A 12,516-nucleotide genomic window follows, 5' to 3' on the forward strand; every position below is an offset into this window, starting at 1 on the left:
AGCGCTCTGCTGAATGCGCTGTTGTGTGCCTTCAAAATAAAAGCATGCGAGTGGAAGATTTTAAAATTCTTCGCAACTGAAGTGAAATTATTGGGGGGGGGACGAATGTGGCTCTCTCCAATATTGGGGGGGACATGTCCCCCCTGTCTCTCCCCCTTCCTACGCCTGTGTGAACATGTACCATAAAGTGAAAATTTAAGTGAATGTGTTTGGGATGAAGATGAATGGACTGTTTTTGTTTTTCCACAGATTTTTATTTTTTAAAAGAGAGTTTTTACAACATTTTGAAATTTAGCCTGTTGCGCTTTTTTGACAAAAATTCTGCTATAGAAAAAATTAAGTAAACACCACATTTACAGCGAACCTTTGTTTTTCTTAGGGGTTGCATTCCAAAAATAACCCGTGATAGGCGAAATAAGTTTGGTAGTTACCTTTATTTTTTACAGTTATTACACAGCATAAATAAATACTCTACATTGAAACCAAATAACAAAACCTGTTTTCAGGTCAGCGGATGCGTGTGCATCTATCGGGCCTTAATGTCATTAAAGCGTCTCCTACAACCTACTTTGTGGGATTCACGGCTGTATCTACGACAGAGTGATGGATCTCGTCAAGCGAGCCTCCGGTCGGGTTTTGCGCTGCCTCTGGCCAGTTTTTTTCCAGCAGGCATTCAAAGTTTTCAGCTTCCATCTCCTGAATGGCCAACCTGTATTAAATACAGTAACTTTATTGGCACAGAGAAGAAGCGCAGAGACTGTTTTTACCAACCATACAGTCAATCAGGACACAGAACACTGGGAAAAAAAACTGCACAAAAAAATCTGCAAAGCAGCAATAACGTGAAAGGTGAACCGTGTTATAGCGATATAAAATAATTTACAAAAAGCAACTAAGTAATTTGTAGAATGGCCGTATATCTGAGTTTATCTAGGTGTATCTGGGACTTCATTCTCATGCCTGGCCTCATAATGCCTCAACATTGAGGAGGTGGATTTATTTAAATAAGACAGTTTAGTCAATGCGACACTTAACCTGCAGAACATAATATGAAAGAAAACGAAGAGTCAATTTCAGCTGAATATGGATTCAGATAGATCAAGTAGAACCTGAAAAGAACCAGATGAAACAAAATAAAAACAAATTTCTTTTCCAATGTAAGATCAAAATGGTCCCACACTGCAGAAACCTTTCGTTTGAGACTGCTCCACAGTTGACGCTGTAAAAGATCAAGAATTCGTTTGGCAAATGCTTTTGACAGATTTGCTTCCTTTTAAACACACTTTGGCGCGTTAATGTCATTTCGAAACAGTTCCTGTATCGGTCACGTGATTGGCTGAAACCAATACATGCACCGACACGGGTTTTAGTCTATGGGCTTGACACATGCGCTGATGCATTTGTGTTGCCGGTCTTGTGCGAAATTCTGTTCCCCTGTGAAAATCTGTTCCCCCTGTGTCGGGAGCGCGCATTGCACCCAGAGAAGTGGATCCAGCGGATCTGACCATTTCCACGGTGCTTCTGATCGATTTCTCGGTAAAAACTACTCATATAATCATGAAAGTGTTGTAACTTTCAGTTTAATCGGCAGCTATCAAAATAAAATAAAATAAATGAATAAATAAACAAGGTCTTGTGTGGAGGTCTTTTTACGCTGTTTTGTGTTATTTTAAATGCGAAGAGAATCAATCTTTTTTCAACTTTTATCTCTTAAGCCTGACAAATAAAAGTCAGTCAACAAACAGGTTTCCTACACGTAGTGTGCATTTATTAATTTTCATTTCTGATACAAGAGGGAAGCTGGCCGATAGCAGGGCACAAAAATAGACTTCCTGAAAAGATCAGAGTGCAGATTTTTTGATAAATCCCGTTCTAATGTAAAAATATGACAGATTACTGGAAAAAGGAAATGTCTAGTATGCTATCACACATAAATTTTTTGAGAATTTGGAAACATCTGCTTTTTATTTGCCAGTTATGGGGGGAGGAGAGGAGAGAATGGATATTTCAGCAGCCTGAAATAATCTGTTCCCCCTATAATACAGGTAAATTAATTTACCTGCAAGTCTTTAACTGTGTTTAAAACTTTATTCATCAACAATAAATCCTGTGATTTTGATAACATTTGCTTTTTCTTTGCCAAAGTTAGGAGGGGGAAAACAAAGTGTTTTAGCCACCTGAAATGATCTGTTCCCCCTCTATAAAATGGAAATGAATTAATTTACCTGCAAGTCTTTAGCTGTGTTTAATCCTCTCATTATCAACAATAAATCCTGCAAGTTTGAAAGCTTTTGCTCTTTCTTTGCCAAAGTTAGGAGGGGGAAACAAAATATTTTAGCCGCCTGAAATGATCTGTTCCCCCTCTATAAAATGGAAATGAATTAATTTACCTGCAAGTCTTTAGCTGTGTTTAATCCTCTCATTATCAACAATAAATCCTGCAAGTTTGAAAGCTTTTGCTCTTTCTTTGCCAAAGTTAGGAGGGGGAAACAAAATATTTTAGCCGCCTGAAATTATCTGTTCCCCCTCTATAAAATGGAAATGAATTAATTTACCTGCAAGTCTTTAACTGTGTTTAATCCTCTCATTATCAACAATAAATCTTGTGAATTTGATAACATTTGCTCTGTATTTGGCAAAGTTAGGAGCGGGGAACAAAATATTTTAGCTGCCTGAAATAATCTGTTCCCCCTACATAAAATGGAAACAAATTAATTTACCTGCAAGTCTTTAACTGTTTCCATTCCTCTCTTCATCAACAACAAATCCTGTGGATTTGGTGACATTTGATAATTATTTGCCAAAGTTAAAGGAGGGGAATCAAATATTTTAGCCACCTGAAATAATCCATTCTCCCTCCGTTTCATAGGAGCAAATTAAATAACCAGCAAGTCTTTAACTAGGTTTATTCCTCTCTTCATCAATAACAAATATTGTAAGTTTGAAAACATTTGCTCATTATTTTCCACTTTTTTTCCACAACATATTTTAACTATTTTAGCAGCCTGAAATAATCCATTCCCCTCTATTACATGGAGAAAAAAACTTTTACCTGCAAGTCCTTCACTGTGTTTAATCTTCTTTTGATGAACAACAAATACTGTGAATGTGGTAATATTTAATCAATATTTGCAATAGTTATTGCGGGGAACCAATTATTTTACCCACCTGAAATGGTTATTTCTCCATATATAATATGGGAACAAATTAACTTTCCAGCACATCTTTACCTGTGTTTATTCCTCCCATCCTATAAGTTTGGAGACATTGGCTTTTTATTTGCCAAAGTTATTGTGGGTGAACCAAATATTTCAGCTGTCTGAAATAACCTACTCTTTGTAAGGGGGACATATTATTTCAGGTGGCTAAAACCCTGAAATAATTTGCCAAGTAAGTTTGGCAAATTAAGAGTAAATATTACCAAATTCACATGATTTGTTGCTGATGAAGAGAGGACTAAGCACACTTAAAAAGATTGCGAGAAAATAATTAACTCCCATGTTATGTAGGGAGAACAAGTTATTTCAGGCAGCTAAATCAGCTAAAATATATGGTTCCCCCATCATAACTTTGGCAACTAAAAATCAAATGTAACCAAAATCACAGGATTTGTTGTTGATGAAGAGAGGAATAAGCACAGTTAAATACTTGCCAGTTATTTAAATTGTATCTGTGAAATGGAAGGGGAACGGATCATTTCAGGTGGCTAAAATATTTGTTTTCCCCCCTCATAACTTTGGCAAATCAAGAGCAAATGTTACCATATTTACATAATTTGTTGTCCATGAAAGGAAGATTAAACTCAGTTAAAGACTTTCAGGAAAATTATTTTTTCCCATGTAATAGAGGGGGAACAGAAAATTTCATTTGGCTAAAATATTTGGTTTCCCTCCTTTAACTTTGGCAAACAATGATCAAATGTCACCAAGTCCACAGGATTTGTTGTTGATGACGAGAGGAATCAACACAGTTAAAGACTTGGTGGTGAATTCATTTGTTTTCATTTTATGTAGGGGGAACAAATTATTTCAGGCAGCTAAAATATTTTGTTCCCCCATCCTAACTTTGGCAAATAAAGAGCAAATGTTTTCAAACTTGCAGGATTTATTGTTGATGATGAGGGGAATTAACAGTAAAATACTTTGTGGGTAAACTAATTTGTTTCCATTTTATGTAGGGGGAACAGATTATTTCAGGTGGCTGAAAGAGCTAAAATATTTTGTTCCCCCCTCCTAACTTTGGCAAATAAAGAGCAAATGTTATCAAAATCACAGGATTTGTTGTTGATGAAGAGAGGAGTGAACAGAGTTAAAGACTTGCATGCACATCAATTTGTTTAAATTTTTTAGAGGGAGAACAGATTATTTCAGGCAGCTGAAATATCCATTCTCTCCTCTTCTCCCCCATAACTTTGGGAAATGAAAAGTAACTGTTTCCAAATTCTCAAAATTATATGTGATAGCATACTAGACATTTCTTTAATCCAGTAATCTGTCATATTTTACATTAGAACGGGATTTATCAAAAAGTCTACACACTGATCTTTTCAGGAAGTCTATATTTTGGTGCCCTGCTGTCAGCCAGCTTCCATCCTCTTCTATCAGAAATGAAAAATTATAAATGCACACTAAGTGTTGGAAACCTGTTTGTTGACTGACTTTTATTTGTCAGCCTTAAGAGACAGAAGTTGGAAAAAGATCGATTCTCTTCGTGTTTAAAATAACACAAAACAGCGTAAAAAGACCTCCACACAAGACCTTGTTTATTTATTATTTTTTTAATTTTGCTACCAATAAAGCTGAAAGTTACAACATTGACATGATTATATGAGTAGTTTTTACTGAGAAATCGATCAGAAGCGCCGTGAAAATGGTCAGATCCGCCGAATCCACTTCTCTGGCTGCAATGCGCGCTCCCGACACAGGGGGAACAGATTTTCACAGGGGAACAGAATTTCTCACAAGACCGGACCCATCACTACTTCAGACAGGGCTATGCAGAGACCACTAAAGGGGCAGGTGCTCAAACGAAAAAAAGGGGCACATCTAAGCGCATATTAACAAAGCCACACAGCTTTCAGAGTTTAACAATGATAAATTACAAAATTGTGAGATATACAATCAAAGCTAACGAACATCTCTATATAGAGCATACAACTATGCATATGTAAGAGATTTTATTAGTAATTTCTTTCTGCAGATATATTTTGTTATAGGAAAGTATTGCAATATTCAAACCCGCAATTTAGCAAGATATGTAAATAAGAGCTGGACCACCAGACATATTTTGTCTTTACAGAATTACACTATTTTCTTGATATTCTAACTTTTTGTTTGACTCAAAGTTTTGCTTGTGATTCTCACATGACGTCGTGGGCAGGGCCCAAAATCGCAACGAAAGATTTCTGAGTGCAAATAAAAGTTTGTTTGGCAAATAACTTTTTAAGCTCACGAGACAAAAATGAGTTATTTAACTTAAAAATAATTTCTTTAAACAAAACTTTTTGTTCTAAAAAAGGAATCATTACAATTCCAAAAGTTTTGATTACAATTTTATTTTACTTAACTGAGGTTAGGTTTTTTTTTTTATTGAATGATTGGGGGTATACTTAATACTCTGTGAACCAGACCCTAAACTTAAAGTCTAGGTTGAGATTTCCCCCTTCATTAATGACAAACTTTTATTACATACATTATATCTATCATGGTCATTCAGGGTGAGTTATTTTTAATTCTAAATGAATATCCTTGTTGGACTTTTATTTAAGTGCTATTGTCCTTCAAGATACATTTACCTATAGCTAGAATAGACTAATAAACACAGAAAAACCTCAAAATAAATACACAGACAACACAGATCACAACAAACGTTGCATTGTCTTTAGTTTTCTCTGTTGTGTACTGGAGACTGAAGTTAAAGGCACCATTTCAACTAAATGTGGCATTCAGTGGTTTTTGACCATACAATTAATTTAGTTTGTTGCCAACAACGCCACCTGGGGCTATCACCCAGGAATTAACGAAAGGACACAGGTCCGGTTTTGCAATCAGCAGGAGACAGGTTTCAAGTCAACAATAATTTATTATTACAAAATAAGAAATACCTGTACATAAACAAAAAAAAAAGAAAATACACAAAATAAAACCAACTATGCTTACGGGTGTGTACGACCAGGTCCTGGATGATAGGCTCCAAAACAAATCAAAAACACCCGTGAAGTCGCTCTGAAATGCCCTCCACCTATTTGTGTTAATCACTGCACAATCACACCAAAAGAGACGCTACATCCAGGTCCGAGCGTACCACCGGCGGTCCTCTAAAGAAAATAAAAATAAAAAAAACAAATTGTTAAGATACAGGCAATAAAAGATATATAAAAATATGAGTGTAAATAAAATAATTAAAAAAAAAAAAAAAAAGAGTCCTTGTGCTCGACAAGCACGGCAAAACGAGCAATCCAGCCCGAAACGGAGCGCACAGCCGCTCCTTGTTCTGGTCTTCGGGGGTGTGGGGCGTGTCCGGCACGCCGGTCTCTCTCTTGACCGCTAAGTAAGCGGTGACTCAGTCCGGGCAAAGCAGCAGTGTTAAATGTGTGGCAATCGGTCGAGATTCCTAAATAATAAAAACAGTTTAAAATAAAGGAATAAAACAAGATTTGTCACTTATTCCACCTACCGATCAGGCCAAGCTCTCCACACTTGCACCCAAATGGGAACGCTCACAAATATTGGCACTTTTTGTAGGAACCACCTCACCCACGATCAAACGTGGAGGTAAATACGCCCGTCCGTTTCTGCTGATAAAAGGCTCTACATGACTACGATGTATAAGCAGCTGTAAATACGCAGATAGCCAACAGTGGCGCAACTACACATTATTCAGGTGGATGCGAAAACATAAATACCCCCCACCCCCCACCCCCAGGGAAGGAACGTCAGGGTGAAGGAGCGACGCTGACCAACACCCCCCCACACACACTTTTTACGTGAAGTGTAAAACTCGCTACATTTACCTCGTTATGTGCGAGAGGCGAAGGAGCGTGAGGCGCGCTGAACTGTATGGGAAAACATAATAGGCGCGTCGCCCCCTCCAGACGGGGTTTTGGCGCCCCCTCTGGTGCTGCGCCCCTATGCGTTGCATACTCTGCATACCCACTTTTTGCGCCTCTGGTAGCCAACCTCATCTGTACTCGGCGGCGCACAGACAGCTCAACACGGAAGCGCGGTGCGCGACGTGTCAACAGCAAACAACAAGTGTCAGTCTGCAGCTCACCTCTGCTTTCATACCGAGCGCCCTCTGGCGCTATTGGCCCACTTGCAATCACCCCGCCAGCAGGTGCAGCCTCCACCTTCTTCCTGCCACATTCAGGTTTGCAATGAGCTTCCTAACCAAGGTGTCCTGTCCATAACTCTTCAACATGCTACCAGCTCCCTGTCAGAAAGACGCATTTAGTTCAGTCTCCATGAGATGATATTCAGAAAGGATTTTTTTATTGATTGATTTTAGTTGCCTCTGCGATGAACTCTTTGCATAAAGTCTATTATGTCTCCATGTGCACCAGTCAAAGGTATTAAATATAACCTGTCAAATGACAGAGGGGCTTAAAAAAAATAACCAAATATTCAGTTTGGTTATTTTTAAAAATTATATATCTCGACTAGATAGATATATAGATGTGCACACACACATTTTAAATTTTGCCCCCCCAGAGGTAGTCCTGGCTCCCTCTTGGCCCCCCCACCTTTAAAAAGTCTAGCTCTGCCACTGTTTGTGGTGCGTTTATATCCAAAAGAAAAATATATATAAAACTTTAGATATTTCACAATGAGATATTAACATACATGGAAAAACCTCACGATAACTTATATTAAAGCAGAAAGTATGATGGGTACCGTAAGAAAGGTTTGGAGTATTCAGTTATGTAACATGAAATCAGTACATTATTGAAAGAATGCAAAAGTTATTTTATTTTTTTTTAAAGAATTTTATTGTCATTGTCAGAAAGACATCGAAATTGCAGTTTCAGTTACAGCCATCCATTACGCAATGACACGAGGGGTGGAAAGGGGGATGGGACGGGGGATAGTTGGCTGAGGCCTTGCAGCCCGACAGGCGCCGCAATTTTGCGAGGTAATGCAAAAGAAAAAAAGAGCCCCCTATGGGGCTCAGTAGAAAACAACAAACTAGATTCTGTTTCTTTCATTGTTAATAAATAAAGCAGATCTCCAGTCAGAGTAAAACTCCTTCACCACATCTTGACATTAAAACTCAGCCAGAACCTGGATGCTCTTTGCATGATGTTGGAAAGTTCTTGTGAGGTTTTCTAAGTATACAGAGCTTATATTAGATTATAATAGATCTATAATATGAAGCTGCCAGACTTTAACAATCTTGAAGATCTTGAAGACTGCAGGCTGGTGATAAATGGAAATAATTTGAAATCACAGCATCCTTCTTTGACAACATATATCATTTTATAGAATCTGGTGCCTGTATAAAAATATGAACATTTTGGTATTTAGGTGGAAATGTTTGTTTTTATTATTTCAAATATGAAAAGAAAATTAAAAGTAATATAAAACATAATTCATCCATACCTGGTTTCATTTGTATCTTGTTCACCATGTCTTTGATTCCCTCAATGCTTCCGAATAATTCAGCTGTATTATTTCCTCTCTTCCAAATACACAGAAGTTGAAGTTCTGAGTACAACACGATGATTCTAATTCAGATTCAAACCTTCTTCTTTACAGGAACAAACATTATAAACAACAAAGACCTGAGGATCGTGATGGTGGGGAAGACTGGGATTGGGAAGAGCGCTACTGGAAACACCATTCTGGGTCGACAGTGCTTTGAGTCCAAATGCAGCCCCAAATCCCTGACTGTGAACTGCTCCAAATGCTCCAGTAATGTGGATGGACAGCAGGTTACTGTCATTGATACTCCAGGTCTGTTTGACACCAGGTTTGAGGGAGATAAAACAACCAAAGATCTGAGTCAGTGCGTCTGTTACGCCGCTCCTGGACCCCACATCTTCCTGGTGGTCGTTCCAATCGGCAGATTCACAGAAGAAGAATTACAATCAGTGCAAAAGATTCAAGAAATCTTTGGAGAGGCAGCAGACAGATACAGCATGGTTCTGTTTAACCGTGGAGACGACCTTGAAGACACCATTGAAGATTATTTATCTGACAGCCCAGAGCTGCAGGATCTGGTGTCCAGGTGTAACAACCAGTATCATGTCTTCAACAATAAGCTGAAAGATAAGAAACCTCAGGTCACTGAGCTGCTGGAGAAGATCAGAACCATTGTTGACAGGAATGGAGGAAGTCACTACACCAATGAGATGTTCCAAGAGGCTGAGAGGGCGATCGAAGAGGAGAAACAACGAATCCTGAAGGAGAAAGAAGAGGAAATACGCAAAGAGAAAGAAGAAATAGAGAGGAAAATAAAAGAAAAGTATAAGAAAGAGATGGAGACAATGAAGGAGCAATTCCAGGCTGAGAGAGAGAGAGAGAAGAAAAAGTGGGAGAAGTTGAACGAGGAAAAAAGGAGTGATGAGAGTAAGATGACAAAAGTGGAGAGGAAAGAGGAGAAGAATGAGAAAGGGGCAGAGAAGAGGAAGGAAACACAGGAGAAAAAGTTTGAAGCCCCGAAAGAAAAGCAGAAGAGATAAATTTAAGACCTAAAATCCAGGCATGAATCTAAGGCGAGAGAAGAAGCTGAGAAAAATAATCCTGTTCTTTTGGCTAAACCTGGAAAGCACTCTGGTAATCGTGTTAATTAGTTTAAAAAGTTACTGTAAATAGTGAAATTTGTAAACTTGCAACTCTTAAAAACATGACCATGACTGCAGGAATATGAAAACATCCAATCTCTACACAGCAAATTTGGAAGTGTTCCATCAACTCCTACAGAGTTGAATTCAACATTTTGAAAGTGTCTATATTGGTCCATTCTGAAATTACACTTTTGAAAGTGTTATTTGTGATATATCGTATTTTCCACACTATAAGGCGGATTAAGGCGCTTATAAGGCACATCTTCAATGAATGGCCTATTTTAAAACTTTTTTCATATATTAGGCGCACCGCATTATAAGGCGCACAGAATAGACGCTACAGTAGAGGCTGGTGTTACATTATGCATCCACTAGATGGAGCTGCACTAAAGTGAATGTCAAAACAGTCCGTCTCCGGTCGGCGAGGAGAGCCTTCCACGACTGGGCCGGGGCGTGGCCGGACGATGGTCACCCTTCTCTGTTCGCGCACAGCCTGTTCATGGAGAACGTGGTGCTAAATGACCTGCAGACGACCTGATTCTAGACGGTCGGTAGGTAGATAGGTCAGTCAAACTTTATTTACAAACCAGCGTTCTGACAACTATCCCAGCATGCACCTCGCGCTTCTTCTACGGGCGAAAATGAAATTGGTGGCTGCTTACCGTAGTTGCTAGACCTGTTGTGGCTCAATATTGGTCCATATATACGGTGCACTGTCGGCTTTTGAGGAAATTGAAGGTTTTTAGGTGCGCCTTATAGTGCGGAAAATACAGTAGTTGAAATTAAACAGTGTTGACTTACACTAGTGTATTTTGTTAAAAGTTAACACTATGAACATGTTAATCCGACACAGTACGGTGTAAAGTATATATTAACATAGAAATCCGAGTTAAGATACTGACAGGGTATGGCTGTGGTAGTGCAGGGGTTAAGCATAACCCACACATGAAGGCTCTAGTTTTTAAGCCGGCTGTTGTGGGTCGCTTCCCGGTCTTCCCCTTCTCTCATTACTCACTTTTTTTTCTCATCAATTTACTACCAAATAAAAGCCACTAGAGCAATTAAAACTTTTTTTCCCCAGAAACTACTGGCCATCAATAATCCCCAAATTAATTTTAAAAGACATTAGATGCCACATTAGATGCTACAAAACCACCAGCACCAGTTGCAGTATGTAATCTACTTTTATTTCAAAACATCAAACAGCAATGACAGCAATATGCAACAAAGGTAATACATTCAAGGTACTTTGCACTGAAGGTGAAGTGTGCTTTGAAAGTTCATTGGAAGCGGCCATGGATGGTCTTATGATCACTGATGGTGAAGTGTCTTTGGTGCTGCTCTTGTTTTCACAAACATGGAGGAAGGGCTGTCCTGGTTCCACACCATTGAGGAAGGCTTCAACACAGCTCCCATCTTTGGCAAAATGCTAAGACGACAAATAAAACTTAACTATATCGATCACAGCTACATTCAAATAGCAAACAAAGCCAATAAGAAAGTACTTCTACAAATAAGTAGGATCATTAGAATAACTACATACCTGCACATATCTGACAACATGGTCCATAGTTTGACATGAGCTGTTTTGGCATTTTTCTGGCCCTTGGATGTAGGAAGAACATGAACCAACAGAAAAAATGTCTGGTTTTTCCAGCCTGGAAGGAAAAACAGGAAATATAGCAGAAACATTAGGATATTCATTCAAATTACTCTGCCCACCTGGTTTACAAGATAAAGCATTAAAAAAAATCAGAAATAATTACTAAAGAAATTAGTCAGCTTATAGAAAAAAATTTGGAAAGCATTAAAAGTTGCACCAACCTGTCTGAAGAAATGTATTGAAGTCTTCATAACAGGCGTCAGTCACCAACATGACACACTGACAAAGAAAAAACATTTGGGCAGTTTTTAGATGTGCCACAGGTACAAAACACCAGAGTCAAATGGCTCAATTGCCTCCTCATTGTGTATATACTTTCTCCAGAGTCCTGCTAATCACCTACTTATTGTATTCAGGTGTGGTGCAGCAGCGGCACATCTAAATGTTGCAGGACAGTTGTACCTCCAGGACTGGAGTTTGACACCTGTGGCATAGATCAAGCCAATGGTCCAGCACAGCCACTCACCCATTTTGCAGTCTACAGCCAAAAACTTAAAGAAAACGATCTCCGCAGCTAAATAATGTTAACTCAAATGGCCTCCAGATTTTCCTGACAATTTCAATGTTTGGTTAAGATAATAAAGTCATATATACCATGATTGCCAAACAAATAAACGTACGTTAAGCAAACTGTGTATATGAATCGATACTCTTGTGTAAACATAAAAGTAATGCCTCCATAAAAAAGAGTCAAAAACATGATAATTTTAACATGGAACTTACCTTGTTATAATAAGCTCCAGACAAGACGTCATACTGCTGCCTCCGCTCCTCAGGCAAACATGTGACGCAGTCAGGATCGGCCCAAGCCTCCATGGGGCCCTAAGCGAAATGTGGTTTTGGGGCCCTTCTAACAATGTGGACTGGCTGCAATCAGCAGTCTGATCATTAGATCTTTCACACACCTGCTATAAACTTATTGCATCTCTAGCAGTGCTGTTTACATTATATACATGTATAATATAGGATACATTTATTGGCCAACTGATTTGTCGACCAGTTGATTTCTGGGTGTCGATTTCCTTAATTTTTGGGGATCGTGACTGGCTGATACTTACACATGAAGCCC

The 12,516-nt window shown here is 38.7% G+C and overlaps 1 protein-coding gene across 1 annotated transcript; it reads left to right on the forward strand.

The window, feature by feature from the left end:
• Positions 1-8,755: 8,755 nt before the first annotated feature.
• On the forward strand, positions 8,756-12,273 carry LOC148156477 (GTPase IMAP family member 9-like). Its single transcript, XM_088009966.1, is given in 2 exon segments — positions 8,756-9,773; positions 12,224-12,273. Coding segments are annotated over 2 exon segments (1,032 nt in total). The 5' UTR covers positions 8,756-8,791.
• The last annotated feature ends 243 nt before the right edge of the window (positions 12,274-12,516 follow it).

This window comes from Poecilia mexicana, unplaced genomic scaffold, assembly GCF_051168715.1.
Source record: "Poecilia mexicana isolate PSO_F unplaced genomic scaffold, ASM5116871v1 scaffold_11, whole genome shotgun sequence".
NCBI classification, from domain to species: domain Eukaryota; kingdom Metazoa; phylum Chordata; class Actinopteri; order Cyprinodontiformes; family Poeciliidae; genus Poecilia; species Poecilia mexicana.